At 35.5% G+C, this 20,724-nt stretch overlaps 2 protein-coding genes across 2 annotated transcripts in view; one reads left to right on the top strand and one right to left on the bottom strand.

The window, feature by feature from the left end:
* Positions 1–1,842: 1,842 nt before the first annotated feature.
* LOC123534396 (uncharacterized) lies at positions 1,843–9,132 on the bottom strand. Its single transcript, XM_045316627.2, has 4 exons — positions 8,899–9,132; positions 5,730–5,775; positions 4,764–4,882; positions 1,843–2,241 (listed from the first exon to the last, which is right to left on the bottom strand). Exons 1-4 carry the CDS (start codon positions 9,010–9,012, stop codon positions 1,894–1,896), a joined length of 627 nt encoding a protein of 208 aa, XP_045172562.2. The 5' UTR covers positions 9,013–9,132; the 3' UTR covers positions 1,843–1,893.
* LOC123534553 (2-oxoglutarate and iron-dependent oxygenase domain-containing protein 2-like) overlaps positions 9,058–20,724 on the top strand; it is a 27,782-nt gene continuing 16,115 nt past the window's right edge. Inside the window, exons 1-3 of the mRNA XM_053518952.1 lie at positions 9,058–9,196; positions 14,235–14,291; positions 15,240–15,350. Of these exons, the coding sequence (XP_053374927.1) occupies positions 9,080–9,196; positions 14,235–14,291; positions 15,240–15,350 (285 nt within the window). The 5' untranslated portion in view covers positions 9,058–9,079. The remainder of the gene's footprint in view (positions 9,197–14,234; positions 14,292–15,239; positions 15,351–20,724) is intronic.

Below are 20,724 nucleotides of genomic sequence, written 5' to 3'. Positions count from 1 at the left end.
GGGCTGCCTGCACAGATACAGACACCAACAAATGGGCAATAACCCTACCTCTTCCTCCAATAGTCAAGCTAAAAATGACAAGCTTAGAAATCATAAGTATTTGGGGGAAACTAACTTTCATGGCTAATCAAACCGAACTTGCAACATTTGCTTTTATGTCATGTTGGTTGACCTGTGGTTTTCCATTTTTTCTATTTGTAAATCCAAGAAATAAAAACAAACAAGAGCTGTCACTAATGGTGACAAATGCCCCTGCAGCGCCTTGACCTTTGACCTGGTGACCTTCACCTTTGACCTGGTGACCCCAAAGTCAATAGGGGTCGTGTATTCAATAAGTACTATCAGCATGCGAAGTTTGAAGGTCCTGGGTGCAGTGGTTAGCGAGTAAAGTGCCTTCATGCAAAAATGTTAACGTTGTGACGAACTAACGGACGGACAGTTGAAAACTAATATGCCTCCCTTTGGGGGCATAAAAAATTATCTTCGATGTTAAAATCTACACTTCATATCCCTCTTCAACAGTTAGGTTATAAACATTAAATTTAATGACCATAAATTATATTAATTGATTTCAGTGTATAAAACAAGACCGCCTTAGTAGACACTCAGTAGTGCCCGGGAGAAAGTAAGTTTTCAAATATAATCAAGATCTGCACTGTTTGCCATTCAGTCAGCATCTTTTTGGTAAACACCCCTTTTAACAGTTAATGGTACTGTCCAAATTGAAAGACGGACAAGTTCATTATAGAAATTTAGCAGGGTAAGGGTTAAAAGAGCAGTCTCACAACAGCACGTCTGAATATTCAAAGGCTTGTCTGTAAAATGGATTTTCTATCTAAGAATAAGTGTAATTCATGTAAGAGATAATAGGTAGAGATAGACCCTAAAATTTTCAGTGACAGTATTACATTAAATAAAGTCTAGAAATTGATTTCCAAGTCCTTGAAATAACCAAAAATGATTTCACAAATGTGAAGTTTATGATAGTTTTGTTAATATCAATAACAGAAGTTTTAATTTTTAATTTAAAGTTGTGATCCACAAAGAATGACAACTCATGCCTTGGGCTAGTACTTATAAGTAGAGATCTATTAGTTTACTTCCCTTGCAATTACACAATTGAGTGGAAAATAAAAACTGTGTTATACACAATATCATACATTTTTGCACAACAAAATCATTTAGGATTTATTCATTTGTGTTTGATTTACCCCTCAAGACATGGTTCCTTTGATTCTGTCAACTTACATATGGTAAGAAAGTAACTTTTAACAAGCCAATAATAAAATGAAGTACCAGTAAGTAAATAATAGTGCAGATAATACAGTTTTGCTTGTATCAAAATGTCACAATAGAACCACTTTTGTAATACAGAACACCTGGTAGGATTAGTAAAGGTGCAATTATATTGATCTCTATTTCCTATGCCTATAATAGGTCTTGATTCTGTGATCTTGTGCAATCGCACACAATATCTGAATGAAGTTTCAACCAAGAATCTGCATTAGTTTTTGAGATAATAATTTCCATGCAGAACTTTAACCTGTATTTTCAAAGTCCAAAAAGCCACCTCACTTTGGCAAAAAAGAATTCAGAGTTATGGGACATGCACCTTCTACCATGTTTTATCTACCTAAATAACTTTTATAGTTTAAATTCAATATCTGCATTCAGAGCAACAAATAAGCAGCTCATTTGCATAAATACCCAATTAAATCTGAATAATATGCAATAGAATTTTCTTTTAGTGTAGAACAAGATATAAAACTGGGGTTAACTATGACAAACTTAAATATGGAACATAGCAAATCTGCATATTTTAAAAACAAAAATTAACATGAATTACTCTTTTATATTTTTTATTTGATTAGAGCTATCAAAAGGACATAATTATCAAGATATAACACACCAGCCTTTCTTGTTGTCACTTGAACTATTATCTTCAATTTTCTTTAGAATTTCTACTTTAGAGTTACTTCCCTTCTCATTAGATTGGTCCCTAACTATTTCTGGTTTGTCACGTGGTTTATCATTTTTATTTGCAGTCTCTGGGTTATTTTGGTTAAGATTCAATCTAGCTGGTATAAAATCATCCTCTGGATTTATTTCTTCCTTTGACACTTTTTGTACTGGTGAACTCCAACCTCCATATGGTGTCATCCTGTATTCCCATACATCATTGGCTCGAGCATTCTGCATTCGGAAGTCTCGCTTTGACCTCTCGTATGTCACCAAGTAGTCCTGATGAAAGAAACAGCACAGTACTTAACAAGAGCACCGCCTTGCGGGTGCTGACGCTCATCTGATTTTTTTTGTGTAATAGAAATATTGTCCTACCCATGATTTTCTAAGTCTAAAAAGGGCCATCATTCTTGCAAAAAGCAGGATAGAGTTATGTTTCTTGATGTACAGTGTCCACTTATGATGGTGAAAAACTGTTGCAAGTTTTAAAGCAATAGCTTTGATAGTTTATGAGAAAAGTTGACTTAAACATAATACTCAACCAAGAAAATGATTTTCTAAGTCCAAAAGGGGCAATAATTATTGCAAAAAGCAGGATGGAGTTATGTTGCTTGCTGTACAGGGTCAGCTTATGATGGTGAACAAGTGTTGCAAGTTTCAAAGCAATAGCTTTGATAGTTTAAGAGAAAAAGTTGACCTAAACATAAAACTTAACCAAGAAATCTGATATTTCTAAGTCAAAAAGGGGCCATAAATCTTGCAAAAAGCAGGACGGAGTTATGTTTCTTGCTATACAGGGTCAACTTATGATGGTGAACAAGTGTTGCAAGTTTTAAAGCAATAGCTTTGATAGTTTAGGATAAAAGCTGACCTAAACATAAAACTTAACCAAGAAAACTGATTTTCTAAGTCCAAAAGGGGCCATAAATCTTGCAAAAAGCAAGATGGAGTTATGTTTCTTGATGTACAGGGTCTGCTTATGATGGTGAACAAGTATTCCAAGTTTCAAAGCAATAGCTTTGATAGTTTAGGAGAAAAGTTGACCTAAACATAAAACTTAACCAAGAAATCTGATATTTTCTAAGTACAAAAGGGGCCATAAATCTTGCAAAAAGCAAGATGGAGTTATGTTTCTTGCTATACAGGGTCAGCTTATGATGGTGAACAAGTATTCCAAGTTTCAAAGCAATAGCTTTGATAGTTTAGGAGAAAAGCTGACCTAAACATAAAACTTAACCAGGCAACGCCGACGCAGACGCCGACGCCGACGCCGACGCCGACAACCGCTCAAGTGATGACAATAACTCATCATTTTTTTTCAAAAAATCAGATGAGCTAAAAATTACAATCTTATCACAATAAATTAGGACACTAGCTACTCATTCAACTTAAAAGTATTGTAACTTTAATAGCATTTTCTGTGTATTTCTTGATTAATTACAAATGTCTAATTATTTCTTCAAAGTAAACAGTCAACTTTGGCTAAAGATGATCTGTAAACAGAGAGCATCTTGCTATATGGACAAATTTTTTCAATTCCTTTGTAAACAGTTGCAATTTTTTTAACCTTTAAGTGAAAACCAACTGCAACTTAAGCAAGTTTGACTTTCACTTGATTTGTTAGAAGTCCAATAATTTAATCTGTACAGCCATGAAAAAGTTCCTCATAAGATACTGAAGTCAAATAACTCTAGAGAAAGGCACAGTAGTATAAGTCTGATTACACTGTCCTGCTACTTTGAAATATAGTAGGAGTAAGAGTGAGGATAGGACCTGGTATGCACCAACTGGTTTTAGCTCCTCATTGGTGGTTTGCCTCTGACCGTTCCATAGCAGTGCCTCACTGTATTTCTTTGTTTTGTCTTCGTGTGCTTGCTCTGTCATTTTACATGCGTGTGCATGCGTGTTTGTCCATGTGTGCTTGCTCTGTCTTTGTGCATGTGTGTGCGTGCGTGTTTGTCCATGTGTGCTTGCTCTGTCTTTGTGCATGTGTGTGCATGCGTGTTTGTCCATGTGTGCTTGCTCTGTCTTTGTGCATGTGTGTGCATGCGTGTTTGTCCATGTGTGCTTGCTCTATCTTTGTGCATATGTGTGCATGCATGTTTGTCCATGTGTGCTTGCTCTGTCTTTGTGCATGTGTGTGCGTGCGTGTTTGTCCATGTGTGCTTGCTCTGTCTTTGTGCATGTGTGCACGTGCGTGTTTGTCCATGTGTGCTTGCTCAGTCTTAATGCATGTGTGTGCGTGCGTTTGTCCATGTGTGCTATTTTAGTGTACTGTGGGTTGTGCTTTTGGGTGGTTGCATTTTTGAAATGTGGCTTAACTTGCTAGATACTAATTCTTGTTTTTTTGCTGTTTTTTGGATAGTGTAACTCCACGGAGCGAGGGATTTAAGCTCACTCTCTTCCTTAGGTACGAGTACTGGTATGTATCTGTATGTGTAAGCTTATTTACAGTCGCTACCAGCAACCAATATCGGCAACTCCTCTAAATATAATTAATTTTGGTGAGAAGATAATGTAAGGTCCAGAAGGCAATCCAATTCCAGATGCTTTCTTAGTATTCTAGCATGCCAGATGTAAAGCATCAATACACAAGACTCTCATCCCGTTGTCAGTTATTTAGTAGGAGAAGCAGACACTTTAAACTCACAACCCCTGGTTTCCTAGTCCTGGTGGTACAGAATCTATGACACACTTAATGAGCACAATTAACCTAAGTTGCAGCAAAGTAAATTATCACTTAAAAAAGGCGCACTGAACGAAAGTCAAACAAGGTTCTTTGTTCTTGTGAACATATTTACCCTAGCTCTCACATCTCCTGTCTTTTTGTAATGTTCACATGTTTTCTGAGCTCCTTTTAGATGTTCACAGTCTAACTTCAGTCCATATACAAACTTCTGATTCCTTCTACCCCTCCATGCTGAAATAAAAGTGCAAAGAAAGAGCATCAAATTTAAGGTGTAAATATTATACAATATATTTTTAAAAGAACACGCATGTTCTCCATGATGACCTGTTGGAGGCAACTTTATGCTGTGGCCCTATCATGTGACCAAATGACCTTATAAATGACTGGTCCACTGTAACTTATTACAGGCAATCATCCTTCACAGTTTGATGACTGTAGGACAAAGCCTGTGAAAATGATCACCTACTCACCATTGACAACCATTTTACCTGGAGTCTTATCATTGTGAAACCAAGCATTCTCTAGGTATTGATTGGAAACTAAATAGTCTACTGAGGTACAGGCAGACCAACTGACAAACCTCTCTTCTTTCAAGGTGTGGGAAGAGGCACAAAAATGAACTAATACCCAAAAATGCTTCCTTTGATAATTGCTTTTATTGTGTCTGACCACCTGACATATCTAATTAAAAAGACAGATTTTTACATCAGATAAGAAATTTTCTTCTTCTTTTTTTTTTGGGGGGGGGGGGGGGGTCTGTAAAACTGTTAACAGCCAACTCTCTTCTCTCTTTGTGACATATGTAATGTTTAAGACCAATTTATTTCTGCTAATTTTCACGAACAGTCTTGTTAAATGCATTCCCATGCATAATAAGATTCTATTAAATTTTGCTGTGCTTAAAGTAGCAATATATAACATAAATCATCACCCTTTAATAACTGTTTTATTTGCTACTTTTATTATTCCATTTGATGTCAAGGTGACACAATTACTTTAAAGAGTACCTGTCCAAAAATTTTAAGTTTATAATGATATTATCTACACAAGGATTCATGTCCCTTCAATACATACTTACATACACACTCTTCGTATTCTGTTCTGTAAATACCACAGTCATTTATCTGAAATAAAAAATCAAATTCTAGCAGATGCTGCAATAGAACTAACTTAAATCTAAGCTAATAAAGAACTTATAACTGATTGTAATATCATTCTTAAGCCAGTCTAGTTGGATTCATTGGGCATGAATTTTGCAAAGGTCCGGATCTGAAAACTTAGATAGCTCCTAGACTATGTTACACATTCTTTTTAAATTTTCATTTTTAAAGATTTGAATAAAGCCAGTTTTTATCCAAGGTCCAAATGAATATGATAATATTACAATCAGTTCTCTGAGAAAATCTGTAAAACAGACTGGTATTTGTCACTATTAAATAAAATAAAATCACAACAATATGAATTTTTTAACAAGTTCTTTGTTTCAGTCTAGAGGTTAGTCTACTAAAAACTAGAAAATATCTTGAAATTGCTTAAATTTCTATTTGTTCGACCAGTTATTTTGCTAAAATTGGTCTTCATTGAACAATTAACTCTGTACAAAATGTACATATCCAGTAAATTTCCATTACAAACAATTAAAGAGAAATGGTGAATTTAATTGGCTTGTGTTTCGCTATATATTTTTCAGTTTGGACACATTTAGAATGAAAACAATGGTCTTTATCAGTCTGGTCATATTTTTTTCGGTCTAGGTCCGATACTCATGCCTGTGTAATAAACTGGATGACAAATGTGGAAAGATGAAGCTTATTTCACAAAAATTTCATCAACACAGGCCTATCAAAGACAATTAGTCAGGCTGCTGATTTCAAACTTACTGAAAAATGTAAGTGTCAAATACTGATTCACAGGAACAGTTGGGAAAGAAATTTTTGCAATGTGAAAAATTCCCCTTGCCTGAAATTAATGGGGGATTTTCAAATTCAATGGGGCTTTTTAATTTCAATGAAAAATATCAACAAAAAGTGCATAATTTGATTTAATCCAAAACGCGTACTCTTCCTATCTCTAGTTTCACTTTCACTTTCAACACTTAAACTTACTGTAATTTTCTATAAAAAAATAGAGGATTGAAAATGTAATGCAATGCAAATCTTTTTTATTTACTGAATGACATTCGAAATCTAATGCATTCAGTTGCTACTGTTACAATAAATAAAATGTCAAACATAAAAACTTCGGCGACGTCAGCCATTTTTGTCACCGGTTGGAAGTTGTCCCGACAATTTCTTTTTCACCATGCTTTGCGCTATTCATTTCAAATGCAAATCAAACAAAAACTATTTGTGACTAACACTAATACCTTTCTAACAATACCCGGCCGAAAATAAAATTCATATTTTTACTGGTAGAAATCACCAATAATTTCTTATTTTTATAATTTCTCAGCAGCTACGGAATGCAGAAAATCCGGCCGACCTGTGACATAGAGATTTTTCTAACAAACATTTTGATTGAATCACTGCATGCAATTGTAAATGGAAACTCTGCGGAAAGCGATTTATTTTAGCAAAGGTATCCCCAGAAAGTACCACGACGCGTCACTGACTGGGTCTCGATTCAATGGTGTATTTTTTACCGATTTTCGCGACTTGCGTAAAAAATTTTCTGCCAGGATTTTTGCGCATTTTATGGGAATTTCAATGGGACTTTTTGAATCTGAATGCGCAAAATCGCGCCCTCCTTTCCAAACCAATGCAGGAAAACAACTGACACAAGAAACCACAGGTGCTAGTCCAACTAATTTGACGCGATCCTAGGAAATATTGAGATATATTTTTCATATGGGCAATATCCCCACTCGCGTCAAACACTCGAAAGACCAAAATAGTTGAAGCAACTTCCGATGAAATTTTCATCGCTGCTGACGCTTTACATGCTATAGGTTTAAATGCCGATAATTTCATGAATTGGCCATAAATTAAAATAAAACTTACATGTTCCGAAAGGGGATTCAATTCCTCATTAATCTATGTAAAAATTATCAGATAATATCCAATATTATGAACTTTCTGGTGATTTAAACCTTTGTATGTACTGTACACGATCAATGTTTACTGTATGTTTACACGCCATATAAAACCAATAACTTTACATGACTGTGTACTGTGATTTAACTTCCATTATTTTGGTCCTTCAAAGTTTTGACGTTTAGATTGCCCGTCACAGTTATCAAACAATCTGAACGTCGAATTATTTTGACTACAGGTGCTGGAGCATTTCATTTTATTATTACCTGTAGGATGATACCTGTAGGATGATTTTGGGCTCTACAGTTACACCAGTAGTGTTACACAAATGCTGAAAACTTTAGAATGGAATACACTCCAATATAGAAGGTTACACAACTCATTAGTAATGTTTTATAAAATAAGGACCCAAACAGTTGCAGTCGACTAATCTCATCTTATTCCAACTAGAAACCTAAATTACTTAATCCCCATGTCTCACACTCAGTACTTTTCTAACTCCTACTTCCCAAGGACCATCCGTCTCTGGAACTCCCTACCAACTTATGTTAAATCTAGCCCCAGTCTCAGTATCTATAGAGAGAGGCTGGCGGTGGTCAGTATGTAAATCTATTGCCTCTGCCCCATTTTATTTGTAGCATACTGTCTTTTTTATCTTTTATTATTTTAACATTGTAACATATCATTTCTTTAACAACTGTTTCTCTGACAGCGCCGCCCAGTGATAGTCGGAAATCGACGGTTGGGTGAAAGATGTAGATGTAGATGTAGAAGTAAAGACTATAGGTCCTTTTTAAGCCCCTCTTCTTTCGGACTTTATTTACGACGTTATTACTACAAGTTCTCAAAACAAATTTGGTAGTTGTGTTGGTAACAGATAAAGAGTACTTAGTTACAAAAGTTGTCCTGACAACATCTATTCTGTTCTCAAAACTGGTACAGCATGTCTCCCTGCCAGTGATGGTCAAGTCTGATCTTGAAACTATGGACATTGGGATTCCAGTTGTAAAGACATGGAAATTTCATACAATGAATAGTATAAAACATACAAAAATCTAGTATGTATCCCACCATTTTTCTTCTCTATTCAAATTGACTGTTACATCAGATTTAATCTGGTACGAACCAACTTGGTACGAATAAGTTCTGTAACAAAATCAATGAAAAGAGATTACAAACATCTACAAATTATCAAATCAAAATCTTTTAACATGCCTGTTCAACGTAAAATTTCAGCACTTCTTCACTAGGCTCTATGTGTTGTGCATACTGCCAAGAATTCGTTTTACCCTTGGTTTCACCGGCGTCTGCTTTCGTGGGCGCAGCCATATTTGTTGTTGTTGTTGCTCTGTATCACACGCAGGTACGCAAGCGTCCAGGGCCAATTCATTCCCAAATGGGGGAAAAATATTTCGTTTGCGCGTGTTTTTACGCAAAAAACATATTTCTTAAACAAATAAAGATGCATGTAGAATACAGAAATAAATCACAGTTCTTGACAGCATACAGAAAGGTAACCTATTGTGTGTCCTCAAAAAATGGTATCAAGTCAATTCGCCCCACAGTCAACTCGTTCCCATTTTGGTCATTTCGTCCCCAAATTAGCAGGACTTTTTGTAGGCTTTTTAAGATTCAGCTAGCTTCGCATTAGGCAATGTTTCAGATAGTCAAAATTATTCGACGGTCAGATTGTTTTATATATGACTGGGCAATCTTAACGTCAAAACCTTGAAGGACCAAAATAATGGAGCATACAGTAGTTTCTTCGGCTCATTTGGTATGTCGGGTAATTCTGCGCACCTTCATTTGCATATTCACGTAAACAATCTTTGCCGTCAATAAGCGTTTGTAGAAGCGTTTTTTCCGACATTTTTTCCACAATTTACACTGTTAAACAGTAAAAGAAGATTTTCCAACACAAAGTATTTTCCAAAGCATAGCTGTTCAAAATCCACCAAAGATACTGCCTTATAAATATCTAGTTCTTCACAAGTTTAAAATCCACCAAAGATACTGCCTTATAAATATCTAGTTCTTCACAAGTTCAGGGGTTATTTTTCGGCCGTTTTTATAGCGGTTATTCGGCTATATTCCCAATGCCAAAAAGTATATATTTTTCCCAAAATGAGTGCAAAAACTATTCACTATTTCAAAAGAAAGTGAAAATTCGCGAGAACCTATTGATTTTGAATCAGATAGTTTACATTTAGTGTCATACCTGTTACAGCAAATATTACGCTTTTGGTTTACGAATTTCTGTGAATGATTTGGGGTTCTCTGTTACTCATACAGACAACCAGTCTGAGCACTGTACATAAAACGGAACCAGAAGTCATCGAAAAAACTTCCTGGGTATATGCTGACAACAAAGACGGATAACTATATATACGGACATTACTGTCTCGGGGATTTTTATCCCCTATAAATAAGATCTGACATAACATATTTTTACATTTTGACGTCTATCGGTTATGTCAGGTCTTACTGGATCGCCATGCATAAGATGTAGTGAGTGCGCAGCCAACCTCCTTGTCGCCTTAAATCTTCAAATTATGAACAACATAACACAATCTGAAGTGAAAGAACAGTACTTACACAGAAAAAATCCTTTAAATAAAAAATTACCAAAAACTTATTTTTTGTGCCCCCCCCCCTGAGAGGTGGGGACATATAGATTTGGTCTTGTCCGTCCCTACGTACGAAGTTCGTGATGCACCTAGCTCAAAAAGTATTTGATATAAATTGATGAAACCTTGCACGAGTCTTTACCATGATATGAAAAACCTTGCATAAGTCTTTATCATGATATGAACTTGCACACCTTCTATTTTTCATCTAGGTCCGCCCCCTGTTTCAGAGTTATGGCCCCTGAAATAGTCAAAAAATGCACATTTTCACCTTGCAACATGCCTAACTCAAAAAGTATTACATATAAATTTATTAAACCTTGCATGAGTCTTTATCATGATATGAACTTGCGTACTTTCTATTTTCTGTCTGCCTCCGCCCCATATTTTCAGAGTTATGGCCCCTGAAATAATTAAAAATGCACATTTTCACCCTGTGACACTCCTAGCTCAAAAAGTATATGATATAAATGGATGAAAACTTGCATGAGTCTTTATTATGATATAAACATGCACACCTCTTATTTTTAGCTGACTATAGGAAGTATATGGAGAGCTATCCTACTCAACCCGGCGTCGGCATCCCTCCGCGTCCCCACCTTGGTTAAAGTTTTTTTACACTTTCTCTTTTTTCTCCTTATCTCTGTAGTTACTTGATGGATTTGTTGCAAATTTAAAATGGTTTTTCCGCATCATCACCCACATCATATGGAACAAGGGCCATAAATCTCACACCAATATTTCATGAATTATCCCCCTTTTCACTTAGAATTTTGGGTTAAAGTTTTGATGCACTTTCACTCTCTATCTTAATTATTACTAAATGGATTTGATTCAAACTGAAAGTAGTTGTTCCACATCATCTCCCACATCAAATGACACAAGGTCCATAACTCTGGTACCAATATTTAATGAATTATCCCCCACTTTTACTTAGAATTTCAGGTTAAAGTTTTGATGCACTTTCACTCTATCTCAGTTATTATTAAATGGATTTGATTCAAACTTAAAATAGTTGTTCAACATCATCACTCACATCATATGACACAAGAGCCATAATTCTTGCACCAATATTTGATGAATTATCTCCCCTTTTTACTTAGAATTTCAGGTTAAAGTTTTGGTGCACTTTCCCTCTATCTCAGTTATTACTAAACGGATTTGATTCAAACTTAAAATAGTTGTTCCACCTTATCACTCACATCATATGACACAAGGTGCATAACTCTGGCACCAATTTTTCATGAATTATGCCCCCTTTTACTTAGAATTTAAGGTTAATTTTGATGCATTTTTGCTATATCTTAGTAATTACTAAATGGATTTGATTCAGACTTGAAGTAGTTGCTCCACATCATCACCCACATCATATGACACAAAGTGTATAACTCTTGCACCATTATTTTATGAATTATGCCCCCTTTTTGCTTAGAATTATACTTATTTAGTGTTTTGATACATTTTGTCTTTATCTCTCTTATAACTTAATATTTATGACACAGACTGAAGCTATTGTGCAATATCTTCATCCACCATTGGAGTCATTAAACACTCCAGTGACAGCTCCAGCTTCCTCAGATGTGCCCAGTTTTACTATCCAGCATCGAAATAGCCGAGCGCGCAGTCTCCTGTGACAGCTCTTGTTTGGCTGGCTCCACCCCCTATTTTTAAAGTTATGGCCCCTGAAATAGTCATAAATGTACATTTTCACCTAATTATGTGCCTAGCTCAAAAAGTATGTAAATTCATGAAACCTTGCTTGAGTCTTTATCATGATGTGACCTTGCACACTTGGCATTCTTCTTGAGAATCTTAGTGCTTATTACAGAGTTATGGCTCTTGAAATAGCCAAAATAAAGGATTTTTTGTTTGTGATGCTCATATCTCAAAAAGTATATGGCCTAGAATAATGAATCCTTTTCATAAAATGTTTGTTGAGGCTATACCCCCTTAAGACTGCAAACATTTGAATTATTGCCCCTTATTTGTGACAAATGTACCAGTGGGGGGCACACCCTGTGTCCTACAGACACATTCTAGTTTATGTATAAACATTAGACCTGTTTCTTTCCACTGTATGTATCTCCGTGTTTCTGTGTTAGGCTGCGCAACATTGCCGGTCTATTCCAAATGTTGTGTAAACAATTTATTTTCAGAATCAATTTTGGACGAAATATTTCCTCTCTAGATCTCCTCGTAAATACAGTCGAACTTCGATGGCTCGAACTCGAGGGTCCAGTGGAAATTAGTTCGAGTTTCCCGTTGTTCGAGCCATCCAAATGGCGGCCATTTTGAATTCGGGAATTCGAGGGCATGATGTGTTACAAACCTTACATCGTAATATATTGTCATATTGTACTTAAATTTGTGTATGATATGATGATTAATAAAAAAAAACGCTGCAATATGCTTTATTATTTATTTTCAGATATGACATAGATAGGAAAACAAAACACAGATAAAACACTTATATAATTATCAGAATTGTGGTGAAGACAGCATCAAATAGAAAGACATGAATAGCAAACATTTATGAATCATAGTTCAGTACAAATATTATCAAATATATTGCTTTCCAGTAGCCGACTTAGCTATCCCCCCGTTTCCGGGTCCTTTACTAAGTTGTTCAGTCATGCGAAAGCAGTATGAAAGTTGACATCAGATCTCTCGATTTTATGCAGAAAAAAATAAAGACAAACATTGCTCAATTATCTTAGATAATTTCATTCGTATAAATCAAAGCCCATTAAAGCATTGCAATGAACGAAAGTCACTTTGTTTAATTTGTTTGTCGTATACCGACGCTAATTACATAAGCATGTGAAAATTACGAACGCGCCGGTTAAAGGGGAAGCTTGGCAAATGTCAGGCAGAGGTGTGAAAAACTTTGTAAACACAAGCCATTCCGGCGACAAATTGTCTGTTCGACAGAATAGATGTAATTATCACTGTAATTAAGCCAAGAGGACCACCAAATATGTTCGAGAGTTCGAATTTTTGAAGTTCGAGCGATCCGAGGTAGAACTATATAGAATAAAGAAGGAATAAATTCGGGACCGGGTGACTTCGAGCGATCCCGGGTATTCGAAAGATCCGAGTTCGAGCCATTGAAGTTCAACTGTAGTTCACTTGTATGGAAAATTATTTTCGTCTAAATCATTTCTAAATATATTATAACCTGCCGAATGTACATACACAGTGGCGGAATGTGTATTGAAAATTGTACACAATTGGCATATAATTGAATATAAGGGGTTTTAAGGGTAAATTTTAACATGATATTACTAGAATATGATAAATAAAGTTAGCAGTGTTCCCACTGGCATTTAAAGTTGGGGGTGAAAACTGAGTTTTTCTTGCACTTTTGCCACCCCTTCACTAAGAGATATATAACAGCTGTCTCCAAACCTTGGGATGCAAAGTACCATTCTGGGGGTTTTTGGGAACACTGGTTTAAACCTGCGTACGTTGTATATTTTACGTGTAAGAAAATGCTACATTCTACTGATTGGGCCCTTAGACGTTACAATGCAAATTCAAAATAAAAAGTAAATTAATAAAATAATGAATGTTAAAGGTAATATGAGCATGTACACATCTGATATTTTGGACTATTTGATATATAAGAGACTATAACGCCCTCCGCACACAACCTACCATCCGTTCAAAACCAGGCGAAAAATTTTCCTTCTATGTGTATATAACCAGCGACGCAAATCACGTTGCTAACATTGGAGGCTTCAGATACATATTTAATTAATAAACCCAATTTTTTACACTACACTAAAAACTACATTCTGGAAAGCTCATTCCAAAAATAAATTATCATTATGTCCTGACTTATGAGAAAACCTCCGTTTTTTAGGCAAAACACGTTTAAACCAATTTAATAAATTCTAATCTGTCTATCCTGTTTCATTGTAGATACTCGAGGAGAATGGTTACCATGATGAGAGTGAAACCGAGAAGTTGATTTTAGAGGTAATGTGAAACAATGAAATAAAGCAATAAATATTTGAAACCAGGTCTTTACTGTATTTAACAGATAAAAATAAGAAATAGATCTTAAAAGGTTATATGTGTGGCAGATATTTTCTTGTAAAGTTTGGTGCTAAATCCAGTGGCAAATTGTGTTGTAGTTTTTTTTAAAGTTAATAAAATAAGGGTTTTTTTTTACAATTTTTATTTTTCATCCAAGACTGACAATGAAGCCTCTGAAAGCAATATGCTAACCTAACTCATTAAGGTCCAGTATTTTCTTAAATGTGAAATAAATATTTGAACACTTCACAGTTCTGACATTTTGCATTTTCTTCCTAGTTATAAAGGCTTTGGCCTCATTTCCCATAAGTGGGAAAACCCCCCGAAATTCTATAGTTTAATCATATTTTCATAATCAAAAACAACTTGTTCCTTATGATTTCTCTTTGCCCTAATGGATACACTGTAGCTTTGAAACATTGCTTTGGTTGTAGAGACTTTCATGTAAGGAAGATAGGTCTTCTTTCAGAAGGTCGATGTTTCTACCCAAGTGCCGACCTGTGCTGGAAATAATGTCTGGAGGGACACCTGGGATCTTTCACCCAAGTGAATAACAGGAAAGATGCCATAATCTTCTCTCATATGACCTATAATTGTGTCGTTATATGAGAGAAGGCATTATAGCGTGCGTGCATATTATAAGGCTTTGTATTTGATACATTTATGTACCTATACAAAGTAAGAAGGAAAATAATTCAGTTTATATCCTTACCTGTATTTTCTCAGTTCTTGGGTTTGGAATTTAGTAACGACTTTTATGTACAGTTTGTATCACTCTTTTTGTGCAATTATGAACAATAGTCTTTGTATTTGCCTTGTTTAAAATGTAGCAGAGTAATGTTAGATGGCAGATAAATTTCACTTAAAATCTTCTAATATTTTATTCAGATTGAAGATGAAGTGGCACGCAGAAAAAGGCTTGGCTTGTACAGTTTAGAAAGACAAAGAGTCATAAAACAATCATATACACCCATTCATCCTGAGATATATACATTGAAGGTTTGTTTGCTATTCTGCCAACTAATATTTTTTATGCCCTCACCTCCCTCCACATCACTGGGGGAGACATTCTGTTTTTGCCCTGTCTGTCACACTTCATTTCCTATCAATAACTGGAAAACATTTGACCTAGATCCTTCAAACTTCATAGGTGGCAGGGCTTATGGAGAAGATGACCCCTAATGTTTTTGGGGTCACTCCAACAAAGGTCAAGGTCACAGGGGCTTGAACATGGAAAATATTTCTGATCAATAACTTGAGAACCACTTGACCCAGAATGTTTAAACTTCATAGGACGATTGGACATGCAGATTAGATTTTAGGGTCACTCTATTAAAGGTCAAGGTCACAGGGGCCAGAACTTTACTTGAGATCATGGAAATCCATTTCTGATCAGTAACTTGGAAACCATTTGACCTAAAACCTTCAAACTTCATAGGGTGATAGGGCTTACAGAGTAGATGACCCCGATCAATGGTAGTCACAGGGGCCTGAACATGGAAAACCGTTTCAGATCAATAACTTGAGAACCACTTTATATATAAAGTATGCCTAATACCATGCCTAAATTATTCCAAATTTCATGTCTAAAGTATGCCAAAATGCACCAAATGCATGCACCAGTCATAGAAATGTAATGACATTCATCTCATAAGAACAATTATTTGGACTAGGACGAAAGGTGTAAGGGCTACATCTGAATACTTATCACAAGCCTTATTAAGTAGCATTAAAGCCGAAATAAAAGTAAGAAAATTTTTCTTATATATTAGTTTTATTGCAGGTTTTTTTTTCGGCTGTTTTTTCCCAATGCCAAAAAGTATGTATTTTTCCCAAAATGAGTGCAAAAATTCCCAATCTACATTCTGAAAAAGATTTCATCAAAATTGCACAAACATTGACCAAATTATGGACAATTTTGTAATGGAAGTATGTTAAAAGAGGTTGTACAATGTGAAACAAGTGTATGAGAAAGTGCTTAAACACATCTTTACTATATCCTATGGGACGAAATATTTCCCAATTCGAAGCATTTACGCGTCAAAATTCCCAATTTTGGGGGTATAGGCTATGTTCCCAAATTAGGTAGAAAAAACTCTGTTATTGTATTTTATAAATACAAGTCAACATTAAATTCGAGGGCTTTGTGCAAAATTGTTATAAGCAAAATCACAAGTTTTGCAACAAGCCCTTGAATTTTCAAATATAGTCTTAGATCTAGATAAACGACACACTCGAGTCGGACTGTGATGCACTTCACTAGCAAGGGTTAAGCTATTATCAAAACAAGTAAAAATAAAAAGTTTGAAATGTCAAAGCCCCCTACTTTTGAAGTTCTACCCCCAGTTTCATGACCCAGGGGGTATAAAAAAGCACAAAAAATGATGGAAACCCTGTATTTAGGCATTGAACTAGAATATATAAACTCTATGCAGGCACTACTTATTTTACATATATGTGTTGTTAACTGCATCAGTGTTCTGATAGCAAGATCATTTGAGCCCCTAAAAATGATTTGGGGTAAAATATTTGGTAAAGATACTGGCAAGTTAGCTGAAATTGTATTATATGCTTAGGTGACTAGGTACTTTATGCAAGTTTTAGCTCACCTGAGTCTGTCTGTCAACCAACCATCTGGCGTCCAAATTTTTCTTAAAAGACATCTCCTCTGAAACCATTTGGTGAAAGTTATATAGAAAATATTTATTAATGGTTTATTTTGAGGGTTGCCGATAATTTAGGTGGATGGTATTTACTGCCTTAAGAGAACAGAAAAGAGAACTAACACAGCCGTAAGAATGTTGCTTACTGTAAACGTGTAGTAATTCCTGAATGGGTTGTTATTATTTATAAGAGGATGATATCCAAACCATGGCAGGCAACCATATATAGGCCATAAATGAGAGTAATTTGTATGCTTGTCTGTGTCTGTTTGCAGGGGTGTGGAATTCCTATGTCCGACTTGTCCGACTCGGGACTTTTTGACGGCGGACAAGTGAGTTTTCGTATTCCGTTTGTCCACGGACAAGCATAAATTTTCTGGTTTGAAATTAAAAAAGAAAGAATAATTTAGAAACGCTGAACAGTGCTTCAAGTTTAAGGAGTTTATAAAAGAATATGATGTACGAAACAGATGTTTCACCCACCGAGGGCCTCTCAATTTCTCCAGTTTTTGGAAAAACATAATGCATCTAAATTTAGCATCTCTTCTCTGCATTCTGATTGGTTCCCTGTCACGATCTCGCGTGATTTTTGCACACAATAACTCGGCAAATGGAAACCGGAAACGTAAAAAATTATCACAAAGTTTTTGACAAATTCGCTGTTACAATTTCGTCTGCCAACAAAAATGGAAGTCAACAGTCAAAGCACAAAGAGCTCGCTAGTACGAGTTCAGAAGTTTCATGTTTTCTAACAGTCAGAAAGTTTCATGCTTTCTCACATTGCTTCGCATGGCATGATGGGCAGTCTTTTAGGTATTTCTGTTGAATTTTCGACAGCCTCGTGGACCAACACAAGCTAAAGTGTCGAAAGCTTATTTTTTTCAAACAGCTACAGTATTACACTTTATTATGTTTGCTTTTGTTACTACTTGTAGATTATTGTCCAAAATAAAGAATTATTTGCATGCTAAAATGTTGAAAATCCGGGCAAGAAAGTTTTGACTGCGGACAAGTACATTTTTAAGTCTCATTTGTCCGTGGACAAGTGAAAAATATTGGGATTTCCACACCCCTGGTTTGTATGTCAATCCTAATAAATATATGTTTGTCAACAGTAATAACAATTGGTCAAAACATGTCCCTTACAGTAGGGGATTTTCATTGCTTGGCAAATTTATGTCTTCCTTTAGCTAAAAATTGTGCCATATCATCAGTATTGCTGGAAAACATCATGAAGCCCAAATGAGTACAGAAAATTTTTTAATTGATATATTGAACTACTAATATTCTAGCGGGTTTTTTTTTCTTCATCTGAGCAATGCTCAGGATGAGCAGTTGTGATCAGGCTGTGTCCGTCGTGCGTCTGTTTGTTTGTCCATCCGTCGTCAACAATTGTGTTTAAAAGACATATCCTCCAAAACCACTAAACAGATTTTGATGAAACTTGGCATGGATGTTCCTTGGATGGTCCTCTACCAAAGTTGTTCAAACGGTTCCTGGGCTTTTCATCCTTATAGAGGCCTGTATAAGGCTACTTCCCAATCCAAAAAATATACTATTTTTTCCCAACTGTGGCAGAGATATTTCCCAAAATGCAAGGTAAGATTTCCCAAAATCATGCCATCAGATGGTTAAGATTTGTTTACATTTTAGTATTTCCAGAGGAAGCGTTTCAAATTGTCCGGAATTGATTTTTTGTTGCACTATAGCCTTACAGCGCACAGAACCATGTGTGACACATTACGGGTCTAATCCGTTATGTTCAATGGCCTGGATTTTAGTCTGTGTTTCAGGGGAGATAAATTTAATTCGACTTTCAATGTTTACTTCTGGTCAATTATTTTTCCCAAAATAGACAATTGTCATGCATAAATTTCCCCATTTTAAAGGCCAAGGCCTCTTCCCAATTTCCTGATGAAAAGCCCTGGGTTCTGCTTGGTTGCACACAGGCCGCCAGAGCTAGAAATAGAAAAATCTTTAAACATCATCTCCTCTTAAATTAATGGTCCGATTTTGAAATGATTTCATGCAAATGGTCCTTATGTCACCTTCTATGAAGAATATTCAAATTATACAGATTCGTCAAAAAACATGGCTGCCAGGGGGTGTGGTCACTTTTATTGCAGATGTATATAGTGGAAATTAAAAAAAAATTAAATTGTGAAACTGCTGGGCCAATTTTAAAATAATTTTACTCAAATGGTCTTTGTGTGACCCTTTACCAAGATTGTTCAAATTATTTTGATTCGTCAAAAACATGGCCGCCAGAGGGTGTGGTCACTTTTCCCTATATGTATCTAGTGAAAACTTTAAAAATCTTCTTGTTAGAAACTGCTGCCCAGAATTCAGAATCATTTTACTCAAATGGTCTTTGTGTGACCCTCTACCAAGCTTGTTCAAATTATTATACCGATTCATCAAGAAACATGGCCGCCAGGGAGCGCGTAGTCACTTTTCCCTATAAGTATATAGTGGAAATTAAAAAAATCTTCTTGTGTGAAACCGCTTACCAGATTTTAAAATAATTTTACACAAATAGACCATGTATGACCCCTTACCAAGATTGTTCAGATTAATTTGATTCGTGAAAAAAAATGGCCGCCAGAGAGCATGGTCATTTTTCCCTATATGTTTATAGTGGAAATTTGAAACTGCTTGCCAGATTTTGAAATAATTTTACACAAATGGGTATGACCTTTTGCAAATATTGTTCAGATTTTTCTGATTTGTCAAGAAACATGGCCGCCAGAGGACGTTGTCTCTTTTCATCAACAACTTCTTTAAACAATATATCCTCCCACACCACAGAATGGATTTTGATGAAACTTTACACAAGTGATCTCTTCGTAGCCCTCTTTCAAAGTTGTTCAGATACGGTAGTTCCGGTTCATTTAACATATGTGCCTTGATATTAATTTTGGCAAGATATATCAGATTTGTAATTTCTACAGTAAGTATTCAAATTATTGCCCTAGGTTCAAAAATTTGAGTGAAATGTATATAATATAAGGTAACATAAAAGAAACCTAACTCTGTACTTAAACAAACACACTTGAAGCTTGTACACAGGTGAGTGCTTTAGGGTCAATGACCTTCTTGTTTTCAATATAATAATTTTGCTTTGATGTTATTTCTGCAATTAAAATGTTTATACAGAAAATACATGTTGTATTTGTATGCAAAATATATTCCTTCTTTTGATTAAAAGATTTTCAATAAAATAGTCAAGTATTTTATGTTTATCACATATTCAGAGGAATCTTTTAACATTCCTTGAAACTTGAACTTTTGGCACATGTTACTGGAGATAATACTTGAGTTAAGATTGCTGGGTCAGTGAAAACATCAATCACCTGAAAGTTCCTCCCAACAAAGAAATTAAAGTGCTAAGTATAGCCTGGCTCCCTTGCAGCATGGTTATTAAAGTATATAAAAATACTGTAAACATTTTATTAGTAAATTTTAACATTCTATAATTGCACATTTTTATCTGATGGCTAAACCAAATTACCAGGGAATAAAAAATGTCATAATAGAAACAACCTGCTGGAGTTACTTCCGCTGTTAATGAAGAAAACTTGTAATATGAGAAATATGAGAGAACAAACATAGGGACTGGAGCCAGTCTATGCTCAATGTATAATTAACTAGAGAGTGGTCTTAGACCATGCATGAAAGCACAACAGGTGCCCTAAAATGCTCCTTTCTTG

Source organism: Mercenaria mercenaria, chromosome 12 (genome assembly GCF_021730395.1).
Source record: "Mercenaria mercenaria strain notata chromosome 12, MADL_Memer_1, whole genome shotgun sequence".
NCBI lineage: Eukaryota > Metazoa > Mollusca > Bivalvia > Venerida > Veneridae > Mercenaria > Mercenaria mercenaria.
This window is presented reverse-complemented; position numbering and strand designations above follow the sequence as displayed.